At 39.7% G+C, this 22,808-nt stretch overlaps 1 protein-coding gene across 1 annotated transcript; it reads left to right on the top strand.

Annotated features, from left to right (window-relative positions):
- The first annotated feature begins 5,545 nt into the window (after positions 1-5,545).
- On the top strand, positions 5,546-20,108 carry RPL8 (ribosomal protein L8). The gene is made up of 6 exons (XM_026674054.2): positions 5,546-5,573; positions 6,764-6,907; positions 7,426-7,567; positions 7,884-8,102; positions 8,955-9,070; positions 19,902-20,108. Exons 2-6 carry the CDS (start codon positions 6,770-6,772, stop codon positions 20,058-20,060), a joined length of 774 nt encoding a protein of 257 aa, XP_026529839.1. The 5' UTR covers positions 5,546-5,573; positions 6,764-6,769; the 3' UTR covers positions 20,061-20,108.
- The last annotated feature ends 2,700 nt before the right edge of the window (positions 20,109-22,808 follow it).

The raw sequence follows: 22,808 nt of genomic DNA on the forward strand, positions 1-22,808 counted from the left end.
CTCTCTCCCTCCATCCATCCAAATTTGGAAGCATAATACAGAATCTAAAATTTAGAAGTCTGGATTTCCCCCACCCCATTCACGTGCATGTGCAAAAATTTTCACGGCGGCCTTCCCTTTGCTGCTGCTGCATAAATCACATCCATGCCTATTGGATCGGGCTCTGGAGCAAAACCCCGTGGGATAGCGACCATCCAGTCACAATGCCCCATGCCCCGATTACACACACACACACACACACACACACGCAAGTGATGGCCCCGGCCTTGCATGACTGACCACACAAAATGGCGCAAACTCACCACTAAACAACCTACACAATAGGCACAATTCCCGGTCCTTCCCTTTCCCTCTCCCCTGCCAATTCTCTGGAATCCCCCACGCTGGCAAAATCATCTCCCCTGACGCGGACGGGAATGCATCTCCCTGCTAGGCCCCTTGTGCAGCCCCCATAGGAACCCCATGGAGCTTAGGATGCAGCTCTCTCCTCATGACACACCGGCTCTTTTACCTGCTGATTTTCTGAGCAAAAGGAAAAGCGTGGCCTCACAATCCCATGCCTGCAGCCGGAGCCGGGTTTGGAAAATGCATGCTTGGGGTGGAGGAGCGGTCCTTATTAACAAGTTCCAAAAGCCTCCCGCACGAGCACTGGAAGTCCGGAACACCTTCCCCACCCAGTCAGCCCATGCTCTCCTCTCACTCCAGGCACTTTATCCCGTGTGCATGGGGGAATCGGTGCCTGGAGCGTGGCTGGCAGGGTGTGGAAAGCCGGTACTTCCAGCACCCATAAATCTAGCCTTGGAGTAGTTTTGGAGCTTAACGGACTGCTCTCCCACCCCAGTCATGCGTTTTCAAGCAGCTCCTTTAAATTGCTCCAAGGCTGGCTTCCTTGTGGGTGCTGGAGTACCAGCTTTCCCCGCCTTGTCAGCCTGCGCTCCCCTCTCACTCCAGGCACTTTATCCCATGTATGGAAAACCAGTACTTCCAGCACCCACAAGGAAGCCAGCCCTGGAGCAGTTTTGGACCTTAACGGACTGCTCCTCGGCCCCAGTCATGCATTTGCAAGCAGCTGCTTGAAAATGCACAGCTGAGGCAGAGGAGTGAGCCTCCTTAAACTACTCCAAGGCCAAAACTGGGTGTGTGGGGGCCACCCATGGCCATCCCACATCTTATTTTGGCTGGCTGGGTACTGAAGGAGGCTGTGCGGCCTGTGGACGACAACTATAATGCAGATCCAGCCCTCCAAGAAATCCAGTTTGACACCCCTGCTCTAAATCATCAATACATTTGTCTTATATTCTCTAGTACTGTTACAAGTTTACCTCCCACATTTTCCTCATTGGCTTAGTAATTATGTCACAACCTATTCAAAGTGTCTAAAACGAATACTGTCAAGCTCGAAATTGAAATATGTGTAGCAATTTTAGTTAGGCTTAGTATATATTCTTTTTCTTACTTTCTCTGTGGCACATTCCTAAGGTGGGAGGAGTGGAGATAAAGAGAGTTGTTTTGGCTAGGCAATCTTTCTTCTGGGAAATGAGCTGTCCATGCTTGGGTCCCTTGAGGTGGAGATTTATGACATCAAGCAATGTTGAATTACTTCTATTGGAGAATGTGACTTTGTGGGGTTGTTTCTAACTTGTAATATTGTGGGGTAATTCCGGGTTGTGTCAGATCCGGAATTACCATGGAGTTTGCCAATTTGATGCTTTCCTAAATAAAAAAAATGGTTTTGTTCTTTTCTTTTTAAATTGATTTCATCACTTGGAAACCTGACAAATACATTATCTCCACCCCAATTACATCTCCCACTATTCCAATTCTTTCTCCCCCTGCCCTTATTTACAATTTTTTTATGGTCCTAGTTCCTAGGTGTTGTCTCTAGAGCAGCGGTGGGATTCTATCTGGTTGGACCAGTTCTATAGAACTGGTTGTTACAATTCTGTGTAGTTCGGAGAACTGGCAAATCGCTCCACTGGCTGGCCCCTCCCCTCCCCACTCATTCACTCCTTACCTGGCATGCGCGCCATCCAACTTGCCTGCGTTGTGCCTTTGCCTAATTTTTAGTGAGTTCCTATTTTTTCTTTTTTCCTCCAACCATCAGCTGTTCCAACTACCAGTTGTAACGAATATTTAGATTAGCTCGTTGGATTTCTTGCTTTCTAGCTAATCTAAAAGCAGAGATGAACCTTTCTTAGGACTGAAGCTTCTATTTTCCAGTGCAGACTCAGGCAATAGATTGCAGAAAGGTAGATCTCTGAGTGAATCTGTGATTCTGTGAGCAACTCAATCTGCCTGCTTGCTTTGCCTGATTTTGGGTAAAAATTGCTCCTTTTTAAATAAAAAGTCCAATATTTACATAAATATTTACAATATCTACATACAAGTCTTGCCCAGCCAGTCATATGACCACCAAGCCACGCCCAGTCAGCAAGCCACAGTCAGCCACATGACAACCAAACCACACTCACAAATTAGGCCATGCCCACAGAACCAGTTGTAAAGAAATTTGAATCCCACCCCTGCTCTAGAGTAACTATCATATCAGTAAATTCTGGTTATGGCTGATTTCTAGCATAGCAGAGGCCTCTGATACTATCTCCTAAGTACAATTCTCAAGCTTCAGCTTAGCTCATGAGATTAGAACAGGGGTCCTCAAACTTGGCAACTGTGCTGGCTGTAGAATTCTGGGAGTTGAAGTCCATAAGTGTTAAAGTTGCCAAGTTTGGAGACCTCTAGATTAGAAACATATAGAATGTATTTTCTTCACAGGCCAATATGTCTTCTAACAAGTCTGTAAAAACCATACAAGTCTGTTTCTGACAGTAGTACTATTTTAGAATGTTATAAAAGCATTAGCGTACTTGAGTGGGATAAGATCACTTTCAACATAGAATTAATGCCATGCAGAAAAGAATTATATTAGAATAGTAATATATCTACATTACAATATAAAAAGCAGCATTAATGTTTATGGACTCTGGTTATTAATGATGAGAAACTGGACAAATATTATAAATGGTGATAAAATAATAGAATTTTAAATGATGTCAGAGCTGCCTAGTGTAGAAAGTTAGTACCCCCACCCCCTCCTAGAAGAATGAAATATTATAGGAAATATTAAAAAGATAGAATATTTCCCCTAAAAGAGAAAGAAACTCAGCCCCAGCCAGCTCCTTTCTTCCAGCAGATATTTTGGTGCCAGCCTATCTATAAGACAAAAGACTGGGCCAGCCTATCTACAAAACAAAAGACCTTCAGCTCCAGGATGATGGGATTATCCTTCAGGACAAAGCCATTCAGCCACAACAGGAATTGCATTGCATCAGTCCAAGTTTCAACCAAACTTGACTTCAAGACAAACATGACCTCTGCATAGCCCCATGGGGCTTTGATAGCAACTAATAAAACAGGAAGCTCATGGGAAAGGCCCAAGAGAGTTGTATAAATAACATTCACTCTCTCCATGTGTTCAACTATCCAGAATCACATATGCTTAGTGTTCTGCTTCACCATTAAACCAACTTTCCAATCAGCCTCTGTGTTTCCAGTGTCTTTCTCCTCACTTGAAACTGAACCCAGGTGGACATTTCTTCCAACAATTGGAAAGAAAAATCCTCAGCTCCATAGATTTAGAGAAAAGTATTTTTACTAGGAATGAACCTAAAGCAAGAAATTCCAAGCAAGCTGTGAGGCAAAGCGTAGGAAAACAGCAACTTGAAACAAATTGTACAGCACAACCACCTTGTAGCTAGGCAACCAGAGGCTACTGCATACCAGAACTAACAAAAAAGGCCTTGGAGAGAAGCAAAATCCAGGCTGTGGTTGCAAAGCTGCAATGAAAAATTCTCCACCGATCCCTCCCCCCTTTTCTATGGCAGCATATATATAGCATATATAGCATATATATATATGCTATTTATTTGTCATATATATATATATGTTATTTATTTGTCATTATATATATATATATATATATATATATATATATATATATATATATATGTATGTATGTATGTATGTATATGTATGTATGTATGTATATAAAATGGGAAGTAAATACACCAACAGAGAGATGCATTCTGTAAGGGATCATAGGCTCAGACTGGAAAGATGGTTTTAATGGTGGACAAACCACATTGTCCAGGTCCTGAAGCAAAGAGTGGGTGAGTGAGAACAGAGAATTTCCCATAACCTCTGTTGGACTTGAACTTGCTTCAGTATTCCTGAAACTGGCAAGAAAAGATGGTTTATGGTGGACAAACCACATTGATTGGTTGTGAGGAGAGAGTTTTATAACACTTTGACTCTTCCATGGGGAAATGTATCCATGCAGGGGCCATGCAGGTAACTCTGTAGGTTGTCTTGAGTCCCAAGCTTGGTTGAATCTTGCGGGTGATGTAATGAAGGGGTTTTGGGCAATTCCTATTATGGTTTAATGTCTTTGTCCTTGTTTGGATTTAATCTCCTCACCCTGGAGCTGAAGGTCTTTTGTGTGGTAATAAGATGTCTTTTGCCTTTTGGGGGCCATTAACAAAGGTGGGGGCTGGTTTCCAAGAGCATGTTTCTCCTTTTCTCATCCAGGGAGTTATAATATTCTGCCTTTTAAATATTTCCTATAATATTTCATTTTTCTAGAAGGGTGTGTGGTAACCTTCTACAATACATTAAATTCAGAACTAAGCGCCTAAAAAAGAGTTTAAATGACATGTATATATAAAATTGATAGTTGCAAATATAGATCAGCACCTTTATTCAATTTGGAATTGCCAAAGTTTTGTTACCTAATGAATATTATTTGTATTCTCTGAATCTTTTACAGCCACCTTACTTTGGAACATATAAAACCCACTATGGACCTTACCTGTCCATAACCCAACAATTCCATCTGTCTTCTCCCCAAATATTGAAACGGATGTACCCAATAAGTCATTGAAAAGGCCACACAAAAAAAACTAAATTTGATTTAATTTTATTAATTATAAAACTAGTCAAAATTTGATTATTCTACAAACATGTATTTAAGAGTGTTTTTTCTGCGACATTGATACTTATAATTATCTATATGATGACTTATTAAGCTCTTATGAAGGTACTCAAGGCTTGCAGAAGGGGCTGTACGTAATCCTGAGGCCTCAGTTTATTAGGATATGGATCGAACCCCTTTGCTTTTGGCCTTGGGGTTTCGATCTCCGGGCAGCTGTCTTTTTTCTTGATGTATTTTCTTTTCTTTTAATTTTTATCTGTAAACCGCCCAGAATATTTAAGGAATCGGGAGGCCTCGAAACTGAATGAACAAACAAAAACACATACATAAATAAGGGAAGTAATGAAACGGGAAATAAAGGAAAACAGGACAAAAATTCCGCGCGGAAGGCAAGCTGAACGCACGCAGCACATCTCAGAAGACATTAGCGACCAAACAAGAACGAATTCAGATTCTAGGGTACCAGAACTACATTACCCAGCAGGCACGAGAAAGCTTGGCTCGGCGCTTTCCGTCTTGGCCGGAAGGAGTTTGTAGTGCCGTCATCGCCGCAGCTTTCTTTTTCCTGGGGCAGGCTCCGGCAGAGGTAAGAATGTCTCCGATGTAAGGAAGTGGTCCAAGGGTTATCCGTCTCCATCGGGTCTCCGTGACCCCTCCCTGCCTTCCTCTGAGTGTTATTGAGCTGCTTGCCACCTTGTCAAACCTTTCAGAGTGGAGGACGGGCATTTTCGGGCGCTCTGTAGTTAGTTTCCGCGGCAAACGAGCGCCGGTCCTCTTTGGGCCACGAGCAACGTTGGAGAAATATAGCGAGGTTTCTGAGATGTTTAAAGTTTATCTTACCGTCTTTTTAAAAAAAAAATCTCGTTCCGAGCTGTTTTTGAAGCTCTACATTTATAACTTTTCAGTTATTACACGATAATTCACAATTGATCCACTGCTCATTAAATCATTTTTACCTTTTGATCAACATTTACATTCCATTTTCATACTGCCACTGCATACGAAAAACTTCAAGTTAAAAAAGAAAACCCCAGTTTCTCTTAAATTCACTTGTCCACAGAATGTGTTGGAACTCTCAAAAAATTAGGCTTATGTTTAAAACAACCAATGACAGAATGTTTTTAAATGGAGGTTTAAGGATGCATAAATGATAAATGGATCAGATTAAAAAGGATCATAGTTCTTTCAGGTTGATTTAATCACTGTAAATGAAGATACAGAGAGATAAACGTTTATATATTAGTTGAAATTTGTTTTAAAAATGAAATGCTAGGTAGAGGGAATGTTTAAATTGAGTTATGGATAGCACTGCAGCTAGTATTGGTACATTGTTACTGCAAGATCACAATTTGGCTGATCTCAAGAAAACTAAGTTAGAACCAATTAGTATTTAGAAAGGAAAAACTACAAGGAAAGCCCAGGCAGTAAAATATAACTTGGTTGGAAAGTCAGAAATAGCCTTGAAGAAAGAATTGGTTTAACAATTTTCAAATCAATTTGTTTACCCAGTGTATATTCTGCTTTCCCCTGAGGAACTCAAGGTGCCTTGTATTATTACAGATTAAATCTTTAATTTTATCCCAACAATATTGAGAGGACTGAAAGAGGTGGCTTAAAGTTATGGATTGAGTTTCCAGAGCTAAAGGTAGATTTATTTATGATCTTGTCAGGAGCTTAACAGTTTTTATTTTAATGATATGTGACATTACAGTTGGTATTAAATAATTGGTTCTTAAATTAAAAAATCCTAAATAACTGATTCCAATTGTTTTTTAGTGTACAATGGGCCGTGTAATACGAGGTCAAAGAAAAGGTGCAGGTTCTGTTTTCAGGGCCCATGTGAAACACAGAAAGGGTGCAGCAAAGCTGAGGGCTATTGATTTTGCTGAAAGACATGGCTACATCAAGGGCATTGTAAAGGCAAGTATCAGGTTGTAGAGTTCCTGTGAAACAAAGTACATTTTATTAAAGTTTAAAAACAGTTTTTACTAATAAAAAAGATAATATCAAGAGAACAGTTTTGCAAACAGTTTGCTTAAAATCAAAGTGAACAGAGGCTTCAGGCTTTTTAAAGTGATGATTGGATTGAAAGGTTTTTTGAGTGTCATATAAGAATTAAAATATGAATTTAAAATTCTTATTTAAATATAGCAAACACCATCTGGGTGAGGAATATAAAAATGCATCTAAACTTTTCACATGCACATATACCCATCTTTTCTAATATAATCGTTACAGTGTGAATATTAAATACATGGCACTTGAAGTACTTATTAGTTTCTGTGGCCTTGCAATATTATTTTGTGGGTATAAAAATGTAATTTTGAGCTGCAGGAGCACAAGTAAATATTTCTTTAAGTAAAATTGTAATATTGTTAATTGTATTTTTGAAGGCACGCACTTCTCAAACTTCTCAAGTTTTAATTATATCTTTCTAGGACATCATTCATGATCCTGGCCGAGGAGCTCCTCTTGCCAAAGTTGTTTTCCGTGATCCATATAGGTTTAAAAAACGAACAGAACTGTTCATTGCAGCTGAAGGGATTCATACAGGGCAGTTCGTTTATTGTGGCAAGAAAGGTAAGTAAAGACAATTGGTGGCCATTTATAATTTCTTGTAACTTCTGCATCCTTTGAAAAGTTGGTATTGGAAAAAAATACCATGAAATAGAAAAGAGACACAAAGTCTGGCAGATCTTTAAGGTCAAACATCTTTGTTAGGGATCAAGCGTTAAGAGCATCTGCTGCTCTCAAAAGGTTACACCCTTAGCCTTAAAGACGCTACCAAACTTGCCAAGTATTTTATTGCTGTAGATTAAGACAATTCTCCCTGTATAACCTGGAGGTCACTGTATTCTAAAGAGCATTTTCATTCATGCAAATGCATTCCTTTCAGCTCAGCTCAACATTGGCAATGTCCTGCCTGTTGGAACAATGCCAGAAGGCACCATTGTCTGCTGTCTTGAAGAGAAACCTGGAGATCGTGGAAAACTAGCTCGGGCTTCTGGAAACTATGCCACTGTTATTTCCCACAATCCTGAAACAAAGAAGACCAGGGTGAAGCTGCCTTCTGGATCTAAGAAGGTGATCTCTTCTGCAAATCGAGCAGTTGTTGGTAAATATTTCCCCTAAGATTTGTGAACCTAAATATATGGTTGCAATCTATAATATCTGAAGTTTACACTAGGGCAGGGGTATCAAGCTCAAGGCCTGCAGGCCACATCTGGCCCATGGGATGCTTAGATCAAGCAACATCCTATCTTAATACTACGGTTTAATGCCAGATGTACATACTGTAGGTCCATTTAATCTCCAATCAACAGTCTATTCTATTTTGTATCTATAATTGACAACCATTTATATTTACTATCCTGGAAATTTACCTCTGCTGTTAGATCCTGTATTATGTTATTTATGCTATTGTATTTTTATTATTAGTTTAATAAAAATACAATAATATAAATAGTTTTTCTGCCTGGAAAAGCAATTACTATTAAAACAAGGGTATAAATTTAGAAATAATAAGTTTAGTGGGATATGAAGAAAAAGTAATGTTTGCTAGTAATACCTGGTAGAAGAGATAGGAAAATTATTATAGTAAAGAACTGTGGAAAGAAAGAAGGGGAAAATGCATCTTGAACCTGTGTCAAACGCCCACCATGGTCACGCCCAACTCTGGCCACCACCCCACCCACCACCCTGGCCCTCTGAGGTCAAAAGCATCCCTGATGTTGCCCTCAATGAAATAGAGTTTGACCCCCCTGCACTAGGATAACATGGCAAGGCACTGGCACTATAAAGATTATGAAAACGTAATGGTCACTTCCTATTTCAGAAATGTTATTTTAGTTATGCTGATATTTAATATGACAAATTAAGTAGGTTTTGAATTTAGTAAGTGTTTGCAAAAAACATAAGTCATTGGAGATAATCTTTTGTGGTAATTGTACTGTTCATATTCTTGTAGGTATTGTTGCTGGTGGTGGTCGTATTGATAAACCCATCTTGAAGGCTGGGCGGGCTTACCACAAATACAAAGCAAAGAGAAACTGCTGGCCACGAGTCCGTGGTGTGGCTATGAACGTAAGCAATTTTTGTATTTATCATGCTAATATGTTTTTATTTCCATTTACTACTTTGAGAAATTGCCTAAAAAGAAAAGGTGTCTCAGAGGGGACATGGGGCTGTACACTACCTGTCAACATCTCCTTAACAAAGATGCAGCATTTCTTGGGTTTGCATGTTAACCCTGGGAAGATATGCATGATATATTGTAGAAATAATTCAGTCTTTGAGAACTTCTGGTGATGATGTCGCGGTGAAAAAGGGGAAAGAGAACGGTCTCCTCCATTCCCTGGCCCTGATTTGTTTTGCTTTTGGGGACCCTTTGGGGGCACGGAGAGCCTGGAGAGCCACACAAAATAGAGGGGAAGGGCGATAACCCACTGCCACAAAAGGAAACTCATCCAATTGATGTGAAAGTGCCTGTCATCAAGATATAGCGGACCCGAGGCCGTGACAAGCCACAGATGATGAGGAAGAGAAGATAGATTTAACAGATTGTGTCATTGTTCTTGATCGGAAAATCCAAGAAATGCAATGGTGGTGATGTGCCATAAGAGTGAGTCCTAGACATTTATTAAGAGAAGGAAGCTCCGGTTTGGGAGAAACTAGCGGCGACCCGGCAGAACGAGTAGTGAGTCAGCAGAATAACATAGATCAGAGGTCTCTAACCGTGGCAACTTTAAGACTTGTGGACTTCAACTCCCAGAATTCCTCAGCCAGCTTTGTTCTAACTCCACCAGCTTTGCTGGTTGAGGAACTCTGGGAGTTGAAGTCCACAAGTCTTAAAGTGGCCAAGGTTGAAGACCCCTGACGTAGACCAAAAGATTGAGAGAAGAGGACATAAAACTTTGAAGGAATCCAGGAGGACATGAGGAAGAGACGAGTGGGCACACGGAGAAGGAATCGGAAGAAAGAGGATTAGAGGGAGAAAACCCAGGATCCAGAGTGACGGAACGAGAAAGGAAGGAAACGGTGGGAACGACACAGCGAAAGAGAAGTGAGTGGGTGGACATCGGATAGAAGAAGGTTGGAAGAAGAAACTGGTGATCCATACTGATGGCGAGAGGAGCGGGAGAAGCAGAAGGAACAGAACATAGCAGAGGGAAAGCGGAGAGAGTTGAGATTTGAAAGAGGAGGAGAGAGGACTATACGATACAGCAGAACTATAACGAAAGACAGTCTTGGTGGTTTTGACGGTGAATGTAATATGATTGGAGACTAATTAAATTAAAACTAAGGGAAAACAGGAAGTTTGAATGAATACACACGCACACACACAAACAAATATAAAAACTTTCCTAATTGTATATACTTATATTAGATTTACCTTTATATATCCATAACATATTTATACACTGCTCAAAAAAATAAAGGGAACACTTAAACAACACAATGTAACTCCAAGTCAATCACATTTCTGTGAAATCAAACTGTCCACTTAGGTAGCAACACTGATTGACAATTAATTTTACATGCTGTTGTGCAAATGGAATAGACAACAGGTAGAAAGCATAGGCAGTTTGCAAGACATCCCCAATAAAGGAGTGGTTCTGCAGGTGGTGACCACAGACCACTTCTCAGTTCCTATGCTTTCTGGCTGATGGTTACTTTTGAATGCTGGTAGTGCTTTCACTCTAGTGGTAGCATGAGACGGAGTCTACAACCCACACAAGTGGCTCAGGTAGTACAGCTCATCCAGGATGGCACATCAATGCGAGCTGTGGCAAGAAGGTTTGCTGTGTCTGTCAGCATAGTGTCCAGAGCATGGAGGTGCTACCAGGAGACAGGCCAGTACATCAGGAGACGAGGCCGTAGGAGGGCAACAACCCAGCATCAGGACCACTATCTCCGCCTTTGTACAAGGAGGGACAGGAGGAGCACTGCCAGAGCCCTGCAAAATGACCTCCAGCGGGCCACAAATGTGCATGTGGCTGCTCAAACGGTCAGAAACAGACTCCATGAGGGTGGTATGAGGGCCCGACGTCCACAGGTGGGGGTTGTGCTTACAGCCCAACACCATGCAGGATGTTTGGCATTTGCCAGAGAATACCAAGATTGGCAAATTCGCCACTGGCACCTGTGATTTTCACAGATGAAAGCAGGTTCACACTGAGCACATGTGACAGATGTGACAGGGTCTGGAGATGCCATGGAGAACGTTCTGCTGCCTGCAACATCCTCCAGCATGACCGGTTTGGCAGTGGGTCAGTAATGGTGTGGGGTGGCATTTCTTTAGGGGGCCGCACAGCCCTCCATGTGCTCATCAGAAGTAGCCTGACTGCCATTAGGTACCGAGATGAGATCCTCAGACCCCTTGTGAGACCATATGCTGGTGCGGTTGTCCCTGGGTTCCTCCTAATGCACGACAGTGGTAGACCTCATGTGGCTGGAGTGTGTCAGCAGTTCCTGCAAGATGAGGGCATTGATGCTATGGACTGGCCCACCCGTTCCCCAGACCTGAATCCAATTGAGCACATCTGGGACATGTCTCACTCCATCCACCAATGCCACGTTGCACCACAGACTGTCCAGGAGTTGGGGGATGCTTTAGTCCAGGTGTATATATAAAATATTGATTAGAATTTGCTAATGAAATTGGAGTGAGAAGTAAATATTTGTATTAATGTAGAAATATACTGAAACAGAAATATCTAAGTAAGTACATAGCGTTATTTAAGAGATTTGGATAGCTAATTAAATAGAAGAAAATATTGGTTGGGTTTGGGATTAACCTAGAAGGGTGTGCAGCGTAGTCAAACGAGAAGGGGGGGAGGGCCCCAGTTACACACGAACCCACTGTTTGTGTTTAAATAGTTTTTAATCCAGTTAGAGTTTAAGCATTGTCATTCAGTCCATTAAGTCATTCACAGTATTTCCATCCAGTAAGACTCACTAGTATAGTCCAAGTTAAGAGTCCTTGCAATATCTTTATCAGCCGATAAAGATATCTTCTCCTTCTCGGTTTCACTCTCCAGAGAAACAAGCGCTGGATATTCAGTAGAATTACGCAGTAAATCAGCAAACAGTAGCAAACGATAACAGTTCAGTCTCAGGCACTCACAGTCAGTAATCACAGTTAGTCGCAGCAGCACACAGTTACAGCCAGCTCACAGACAGTTAGTCACAGTTAGTAGACAGTAACAGCCAGTAAGCTTTCCAGCTTCTAATGCTTCCTTATATTGTAACTTCTAACCGCACCCTTAATCGGCTAATTGCCTGCTGCATTGTGCTTAAAGTGATAAGCACTTAAACCATGATATCTAAGTTTTATATATTTATTCACCCAAACCATATTTGGTATCAATGTTATACCTAACAATTGGAAACAAAGCAGAGTGATCTGAAGGGAAAAGAGATCAATATAGATCAATCTTAGTACAATACAAAGTGGATGGTGGTGTGGGCAGATGTAAATAGAAGTTTTAGAAATATGACAAGTGCCATAACAACAACTTTAAAAACAGGGAAGAAAACAACATCTAATCCATCGACAGTCCCATTTCCATCAGGCCAATGGTCAATCGAAGGAATGTTGAGCGCGGAAAAACATCAAATATACAAACAATGCAGACAAAGCTATTGGCGATTCAAAAAATTATGAGGATGCAGGAAAATATGTCAAAGAACCATGTGGAAATGAAAAAGGATATTAATAAATTGGATGCTAAAGTGGGTACAATACAACAAGCAATTGAGAAAAACGAACAAAAAATACAAAAAATGGAAATTAGATCAAAACAAACAAACAGAAAAAGGGAATTAGTGGACAAAAATATGATGGCAATAAATAAGGAATTAGAAGAATCAATTATTCATTTGGAGATGGATTGCGCAGCATTTTACCTGAGGTTCCAAAATGTTATGGAAAACAGAGGAAGACCTAGGCGGAACTGATAGCATAAGCACTACACAGATAAACAAGAAATCCTGCATGAAATCGACAAAGTTTACAGAATCCATACCAATTATGCTAGGCGTAACAGATTGCCACGAGAAGTCTTGTCAGATTCGCCAGGAAAAAATAAGGGATATAATATATAAAATAACGAGAGATGAACCTCTGATATATAAGGACAAAAATCACTGAAACAGATCCCCCCAAAAGTAAGAGAACAGAGAAGAGATTATAAATTCCTTGCGACACAATTGATCAAAAGAAACAATGTTCAGGTGTTTAATTCTGGAGGGGATGCTGTATCGTGGCAAGAGAAGAGGATTAAGATAGATAATTTGGAAAAGACAAGAGTTATATGACCAAATCGTGGGAGTGGAAGAAGAAAGTAGTAGTAAGGAGGAATTGGAGACTAGAAGCCAGGAGGACCAGCAACAGGAGATAAGAGAAATAGAACAGGAAGGAAGCAAGGAAGAAATCAAACAAAGGGAAGAAGAAGGAAGAAGATTAAGAACACATCCACAAAGGGACATAAGAATTAATAGAAGACAGAGACCAATCTACAAGTAGTATAATGGAAGAGGAATTAGGCTGATATAGATAAATATTAATGGATTAAATTCATCTACCAAAATAAAACAAATATTAACAAAATTGGCGAAACAAAAAAGTAGATATACTATGCTTACAAGAAGTACATATTAAAGAACAATATAGGAAATGTCTAGAATACCCAAAATTAGGAATATTATACACAGCTCTGTCAGATCAATAATAGAGGAATAGCAGTATATATTAAGGAGGGAATAAAAGCGGTACATATGCTGATACGAACGGAAGAATTTTGATGATTGAGTTAGAGATAGGCCAAAAATCAATGCTATCAGTGACAATTTATGCCCCAAATGAAAATCAAAGTGAATTTTACAGTAAACCACACAAATTTTTTTTAGAAACAGGACAGAGAAATATATGTGTAGTAGGGGGCTATAATATGGTGGTGGACATAAAAAAGATATTAGTAATACAAAAGGAAAATTACTACCAACATCCTTCTTTGATACGACACAAAAATTAAATTTATTAGATCAGTGGAGGAGATTAAACCCTGAAAAAAAGGAATATACTTTTTATTCAAATCCACACAAGTCATGGTCCCGACTAGATATGGTATGGATGAATGGAGAAATAGGGAATAATGTAGAAACAATAGAAATAATGACAAACACATGACATAACCCCCTAAAAATAATCTGGAAAGGGAGGCAAAAAATGAGAAGATGGACATTGAATTTCCAAATTCTAAAAGAAAAAGAATACATTTCAAAAATAAAAAAAAGAAATGGAATTAGTTTTCAAGGAAAACACAAATCAACAAACATTGTTGCAGATTTTATGGGATACGGACAAAGCGTACTTAAGGGGAATAATGATAGCATTTATGGCAAAAAGAAATAAGGAAAAATGGCAACAACAAAATTTTATTACAGGAAGAGATAAAAAAAATAGAAACTATATTACCAAGAAAACCACAAGATGAGAAAATGAAGGGGGAAGGCAGATATAAATGTAATAGACCAGGTAGAAAGGGTAAGAAATTTGCAAATGGCGAAACAGATTTTTTTAAAATATGTTAACAAATTGGGGAGATGGCTATCTTACAAATTAAAAATAGAAAGGGAGAAAAGGTTGGTACAGGAGTTACAAGATGAAAATGGGAAACTACAGTACAAAATGGTGGAAAAGAAAAGAATAGTTCAGAATGATTTTGAAGGATTGTATAAAGAGGAAAGAGTGGATAAGGATAATATTAAACAATATTTAAAGGAGAAAGACCTACCAGGAATAGGAGAGGAACAGAGAGAAAAGTTAAATAAAGAGATAACAGCTATAGAATTGAAAAAAGCAGTGCAAAGACAGAAAAGCAATAAAACTCCAGGGCCAGATGGACTCCCTGCAGAAGTATATAAGTGTTTATATGAATGTTTTGAACCAGTGATGTTGGAATTGTATAATGATGTATTGGAAGAAGCTAAATTTAAATTACCCGAATCTTGGACTGAAGCATACATCTCCTTAATACCAAAAGGGGACACTGACCATAAACAAATTAAAAATTACAGGCCAATCTCGCTATTAAATGCTGATTACAAAATTTTTACTACAATAATGGCTGAAAGATTGAAAATAGTATTGAATGAAATAATACACCCTGACCAGAATGGTTTTCTATCTTCAGACAGATTACAAACAATACAAGAATGGTATTAAATGTTTTAGAATATAATGGGGCCCATCCAGAAAAGCAGGCGGCACTAGTTTTTTTAGACACCCAAAAAGCGTTTGACAATCTTAATTGGCAGTTTTTGATTCAACAAGTTAAGGATATGAGATTTGGAATGAAATTTGGAAACATGATAGGTACAATATACTTGTCTCAAAAAGCTAGGGAGATAATAAATGGGGATAGGGACAGAGAGATTTGAAATAACTAAAGGAGTGAGATAGGAATGTCCGATGTCACTTCTACTTTTTATTTTAACGCTGGAAGTGCTACTAGCTCAGATTAGACAAAATACTGAAATAAAAGGATTGAAGATCAAAAAAGAGGACTATAAGGTACAGGCATTTGCGGACGATTTGGTGTTTTTCAAAGAGGTACCAATAGAGACAGGAAATAATTTGATATAAGAGATAGAAAGATAAGGGATGGTGGTAGGATTGAAAATTAATAGAGAAAAGACAAAAATATTAGCCAAAAACTTGACAGAAAATAAAAAAAAAGATTTAGAAAGAGAGATGGGGTTGCAAAGTGAAAAAAGGATTAAATATTTAGGAATTTGGCTAACAGGGAGATGTTCTATAAAAGAAGACAATTATAAGAAATTGCTACAACAAATAAAGATCTAACAATTTGGGAGAAATTACAACTATAGCCATAGTAAAAATGAATGTTTTACTGAAATTATTGTATTGTTTTCAAACAATCCCTATAAAATTAGATAATAATTTTTTAAATAATTAAATAGAATAGTTACAAAATTTATATGGCTGGGCAAGAAAGTACAAATAAACCTAAGGATGTTACAAGATAGCAGTAGAGGTGGCTTTGGACTCCCAATATGGGAATTATATTATCAGACTGCAGTCCTAACATGGATTAGAGAATGGATAAATTAAAAAATAAAAGGATCTTAACAATTTAAGGCCATGACTTAATAAGTAGGATGGCATGCCTTCCTATGGGATAAAAGAAATAAGACACACATATTTTCACAGACACCAGATATTAGAATCATTAATACAAACATGGGATAAAATAAAGAGGTAACACTATATGAAATTACCGGGTTGGGTTTCACCTATGGAGGCAACAATATACCAAATACAATGGATACAAAGAAAGTGATCAGATACAAAGAACTATTATACAGTCAGGGGAATCTTAAAAGAAATGAAGAATTGAAAGAGCAAGGTATAATTGTGGATTGGTGGCCATATTTACAGATACAGATAAGATATAGAAAGGATATAGAGGAACATGGAATTGAAAAGGAATTACAACAATTAGATCAAATTTTGATACGGAAGAAAAAATTATAACAACATTGTATAATTATTAGAAGTGGAGCTGGAGGAAGAGATAGTGAAAGAGCCAATGATAGCATGGGCAAAGAATATAGGTCATAGTATAGAATTAAATAATTGGGAAAAATTATGGACCAAAAACTACAAGTTAACATTGTCAACAGCCTATAAAGAAAGTCAGTATAAAATGTTCTATAGATGGCATTTAGCCCCAGCGAGATTGGCAAAAATATACCCAAATACAAAATCAGAGTGCTGGAAATGCAAACAGAAAGATGGAACGTTTTTTCATATGTGGTGACAATGCCCCAAAGCCAGAAAATATTGGATGAAAGTACAAAGATGGCTACAGGAGATAATGGAACATCAAATAGAATTTAAACCTGAACTATTCCTATTGGGAATAATTAAAGGGAAATTTAACAAACAAATTCAATACATCATATTGCATATAATAACAGTGGCGAGGATAGTTTTTGCTCAAGGTTGGAAATTAGAAAACATACCGTCCAAAGAGAGGTTAATACAAAAAATATTAGAATCTGCCGAGATGGACAAACTTACAATAGAACTAAAGGGCAAGGAGGAATCAGAATAGTATGCGGTATGAGATAGATCAGTGGTGGCAAACTTTTTTCAGCTCCCGTGCTGATAATTGCGCGTGCGCTTGCACGCCAGCACCCAGAAGGCAATGCGTGCTGGCCCCTCCTGCACATGCATGCGCGATCCCCCTGCTGCACATCGCACATGTGTCTCCCGTGCCCCCCTGCCCCCAGTGGGACTCTTCCAGGCGAGCTTTCACGTGGTGGGGGAAATGGCTTTGCGTGCCACTTTTGACACGCATGCCATAGGTTTGCCATCAAGGGGATAGATGGTATAAATGGATAGAACATGGGAATTAATGTATAGAAATAAATGTAAATATATGTAATATCAATGATGCAATACTGTTAATAATGTAAATAGAGATGTGTAATTTTGAAAATAAATAATTTTTAAAAAAGAATTCAGTCTTTCTGTACATCGTGTTGGTCCTAAAGTGGGTGTTGGCAACTGTGACCTATGCCGGCCTCACTAACATGAGGGCTGGCAGGGTGGGAATTGGATCCAGAAGGGATGATGGAAAGGGGGCTGGCCCTGTCAAACTTCACACAGCCACCCTGGGGGTCAGGCTCAGAGAAAGCCGGAGCGCCCATGCCAAAGACTCTTGCCTGTCTGCCGGTCTTCCTCTGTCTGTCTGTCTGTCTGTCTGTCTGTCTGTCTCTCCCCCCTTTTTTGGAAATTCTTCAGGAGACCTTCCTCCCACTCTTTCTCATGACCCCCTGGCCGGCTGTGGTGGGGCAGGAGGGTGTGGGATGTGGCAGGGCTGGAGGGTGTGCACGCTTGTGGGGGAGAAAGAGATACAGAGGGAGAGAGACACAGGTACAGAGGGGGAGATAGGGAGAGGGGGAAAGAGAGATACAGAGAGAAAAGGAGAGAGAGAGAGATGGAGAGAAGGGAGAGGAGGAGAGAGATATAGAGAGGGAGGAGAGAAATGAGTTTTGTGGCTGGGTAGGCTTGGCTAGGGGGTCATGTGACTGGGTGGGAGTGAGTGACATTGAGTTGGCCATGCCCACCACGGCTTTGTGGTTCCCGGTGGTTTATTTTTCCTGTGGGAAACTGGTCCAAATAGCTTTTGAGTGTTTAAGTTGTACAATCCTTTCCTAAAGGAAGAATGTGTTTTTATTTTCAATTACAGTTAGTGATAACTTTGCAGATTATCTGAGCTTAATCTCCAGCACAAAATTTGATCTACACATGCTGCTACTCTTTAGATCAATCCTGCCCCAAAAGTTCTTTTATCATCAATTACCAGGGGGGGAAATGGAATGAACTTTCCTAAAGTACCTGTCTGCATTCTGTCAGGACCTCATCTGAAATGCATATTTTCTTGGGATTCCTCCACTATTTGAGCCAATAAAAGATACTGTTTTTTAAAGAAGGTGCCACCTTTGATCACATCCCTAGTTCTAAATTAGGTTATTTGGTAAAGAGGATAAAAAAGAAAATTGCATGAGGTAAGGGGAAAATAGAGAAGACTTTTTATAATACAGTTCTAGGGAAGATTGGTTTAGACTTACCCATATTTCCCTGAAAATAAGACCCATTTTCTTTTGGGCTTTGAAATAAATACTAGGGCTTATTTTGGGGGGATTTCCCCCCCCCCCAATGTATGGGAGGCCCACTTCTGCTTGTTTGCAGTGGGGCAGGAAGTTGTGATGCACCAGTGCTACTGCATCGGGGGGGTGGGGGGTGGAGCTGTCCCATGCACCCCACACCGGCTTATCTCAACCCTGCAGCCAGGCCATCCACACCCCCAACACCTGCCTTGCATTGTGGCAGCAACAGCCCCATTCAGCAGGCGCTTGCGTGGCTGCCTTGCTTGCAGCCGCAATGGAACAGGAGACCAAGTGATGAGGTGAAGCCATAAGGCAGTTGTCAGGGGATGGTGGCCTGGCTGCGGGGGTCCTGAGATAGCCTGGGGCAGCTCCACCCCCTGCCTCGTCTCATGGCCGCAGCACCGGTGCATTGCTTGACCTGCTCTGTTGCGGCTGCGAGTAAGCAGAAGTGGGGCGGCCATGTGGCTTGCGCATGGTTAGTGCTGTTGCTGTGTGGCAGTTGTCAGGGCGTGAATAGCCTGGCTGTGTGAGCCCTGAGGTAAGCCGGTGTGGGGTGCATGGGGAAGTTCCACCCCCTCTCGTTTCATCTCGTGTTGGCACCACAAGTAACCAGACGGAATGGGCGTACATCTGGCTGCGCATGAGTTTAGGTAGGGCTTAGTTAGGGCACAGTGCTTATGTTAGGTGCACCTGTAAAAAACATGCGAGGTCTTATTTTTGGGATAGGTCTTATTTTCAGGGAAACAGGGTAGTTATGTGTCTCCTCCCTCAAACCTAATGGTGAGATTGATATTCATATGTTATTTTAAATCTTTACTCATAGCTAGTATTTTATATTGTATTCTATACTTGCACTGCTATATTATTTGCAAGATTTTAAAGTCCCAAATGGTAATATAATAGAACAAAATGTATAATATAAAATGGTAATACAACATTTAGATCAAAGCTAATACATGGCTATCAATTTAATGTTTTAAAAGCATAAAACAAGAGATATATTCTCTTCCGGAAGATTGAACCATTTCCTAAAAATTATTAAAGACTGGTTCTTGCTTCCAATGGACAAGATGCTGTCAGAATATTTTGCTTTCAATTTGGTAACATTAGCAATAATGTTATTTGCTTAGTGGGAATTTTAATTAAGTTCCTTTAATATTTGAAATACCTTCCTGTTCTGCCCTTGACTTTGATTGCTTCTCTTTCCCAGCCTGTGGAACATCCCTTCGGTGGTGGTAACCATCAGCACATCGGTAAGCCTTCGACTATTAGGAGGGATGCTCCTGCTGGTCGCAAAGTTGGTCTTATTGCAGCCCGACGTACTGGTAGACTGCGTGGGACAAAGACTGTGCAAGAAAAGGAGAATTAAATTCTTTCCTTTACTATATCCATAAATAAATGCCGTCTAATTAAAAAATGGAGTGTGAGAATTATTTTAGAAATATCTACTACCAAGCAATTTTATATTTAAAAGCTAGGTTTTATATGGGATTAAAGATAAAAACAAAAAAATTGTATCTTGCCGATTCACCCAAATAAATATTACATTTCTATGGATGAAAAGGGACAGATTCAGTTACACCTAAACTGCATTTAAATTTCTTCTAATCCACCACAATTATTACAGAAGAATAAATGAGGAGCAATTCTGTATCTACTGTGATTTGGGTCCAGGTGCAGAGAGGGGATAATACATAACAGCTTCATTTATTTTTTAATAAAATAGGTAAAACTTAACTCTCCAAGGATGGGAGCTAAGTAATGCTGAATTTAAGTTCTCTGCTAACAAAATAAGGATACACCCTGTGTCCTTCCTCATTTCTCTTTTGGGTGTGCATTACATGAATTAGTATGTAATATTACTATTAGAAGTATAATATCCATCAGAGTCTACATTGTGTATGGCCCAGGTTTCTTGCACTGAAATCTCTGAAATGTGAAGTTTAGATACATGTAGGAAAATGGATGGGACTTTAATTATAGATATCCAGCTAGCAGCGTTCCACGTAATTTGTGAAAGGGAGCCCAAGCTAGAAGTTAGTCAAGAAGACTGCTTTGCCTTTCAATATGGAAGCTTATGATCCAGCAGCCTGCCAATGGGTGAGTAAAATTCTGGATTCAATGGGTCAGTAAAAACAGCTTCATTCCCTGCCATTTGGGAATGATTTGATTGTAATACTGATCCTGAGCAGTATAATTTTTTAAAATTAATATATGCATCAAAATGTGGATCTATGGAAAATACAAAATTTGGGTAAGATATCCTACATTTTGAAATTGGATGAGAAGGAGCTTGACATCTATAGGTGATATCTATATATAGGTTATATATAGACATCAATATCGGGGTCACCAACCTTTTGGATCTCAGGGACCACCAAATTCATAATTTTAAACCCTGCAGACCAGAGACCCTGGGAAAATCCCCAAAAAAGTCTGCAGGAAAATTCCCCACCCTGTTTTCCTACCGATAGATCAATCTTTATTTGGGATCATAGGATACCATCTCCAGCTCTGTTCTCAGGGGAGAGAGAGAGACTTTTGGCTTCATGCAAGGAAAGCAGCAGAAGCTGCTGAAGTCTTTTCCCCAAACTCCACCAGAAATGAGTCTTTGTGAGACTTGTCGTGCCGGCGCAGACTCTTGGAGCAGGATGCCTTACAGGGTCCCAGAGACTCATTTCTGGCAGAGTTTGGGATTGTATGCAGCCAAAAGCAGAAGTGGAAAGACAGTGGCCAGGTCAGACCCATGGGGAACGTGGGGCAAGTCCCCCCTCTGCCCTTTCCCCCTCCCCCTCCCTACCGTGTTGGTCACAATGCAAGTGATGCAAGCCTTGTGTTCCCACGGGCCATGTGGCGGCGCAGTGCCTTGTGTTCCTGCGCAGTCTGGATTAATTGCTTGGGGGGTGCTTTGGGGGTGACATTTCTCTGCAGACCACCAAAATTTTCTGACAGACCACCAGTGGTCCTTGGCCCACTGGTTGGTGACCACTGGCCTAGATTATATACAAGAAGCATTTAACAACAGATAAGCTATTGTTGAGACAAACTGCTACCAGAGTAGATTCTTGATATAAAGCAATTTTTAAATTTATTTTTTGTTAAAGGGGAAAAGTTAGTATGAAAAGCAGCTCTCTATATTTGTAAATAACCAAACTCAAAAGCTTGTCATAGTATAGCTTTGTAATATACAATAAGTAATGGGTATATTTTGTGAATTCCAACTACTTATTGTATCAGCATTTTGCATTCATTACTAATTTACAGTGATCTTTTGGCATGTAATGTTTAATTTACTTTAGGAATATCAAGGGTATCTTTTAAGGTACTTTGTGGTATCAAGTGACCAGTCTAGACAACTGCTATGGACTTTTAAAATTTATTCTAGTATAATAGTTATCCCTATTCTATAGTTGGTAATTTTCTCCTGAAAATAAGAACTCTTAAGATGGAGACTAGTTAAAACAGAAGATTGTGAGCATTTCCTTAAATTTAACGTTGAGTAAGAGGGAACTTGGGTGGAAACCCAGATTTGTATGCAGCACATCTATTGGCACAGCAGCATGTTCCACTAGCTTATTTTTAATCTAAAGATCCAGTTCTTTTTGGGAACCAAAGAACAGAAGATCCAAGAGATGTTATTCACAATGGAATAAATCCTGGTGGAGACTGAGATTTCCAAAACCTATCTAGGTCCAACGGTTTCTCTTTTAAGGAATAGGCAGGATTGATTAAGTGGGTGCTATTGATTATCTTGGCAAAAATTGAAATAGATTTTTCATTTGAAGGCACTAAATTTGAGGGAAGCACTAAAAGGCAATTATGTGGACATCAATCTTAAAAATATTTCTCGAAAGATGGAGTTAATGGATGCCATGATGTCTGCAATTCTTGTATTTGCATGACTGATATAATAAGAACCACTGAATGAGATTTTGAATCTTTGGACAAAAGCTCACTAGATTGACCTGTACTCTTCCAAGGTAGTCCTTGACTTACAACCACAATTGAACACAGTATTTCTGTTGCTAAGTGAAACAGTCAAGTTTTGGCCCATTTTATGTGAAGCACTGCATTAATTAAGTTAGTAACATGGTTGTTAAGTGAATCTGGCTTTCTC

The sequence above is a fragment of the Notechis scutatus genome, chromosome 5, assembly GCF_049901735.1.
Source record: "Notechis scutatus isolate UNSWTSFEM ecotype Mainland chromosome 5, rNotScu1.2, whole genome shotgun sequence".
NCBI classification, from domain to species: domain Eukaryota; kingdom Metazoa; phylum Chordata; class Lepidosauria; order Squamata; family Elapidae; genus Notechis; species Notechis scutatus.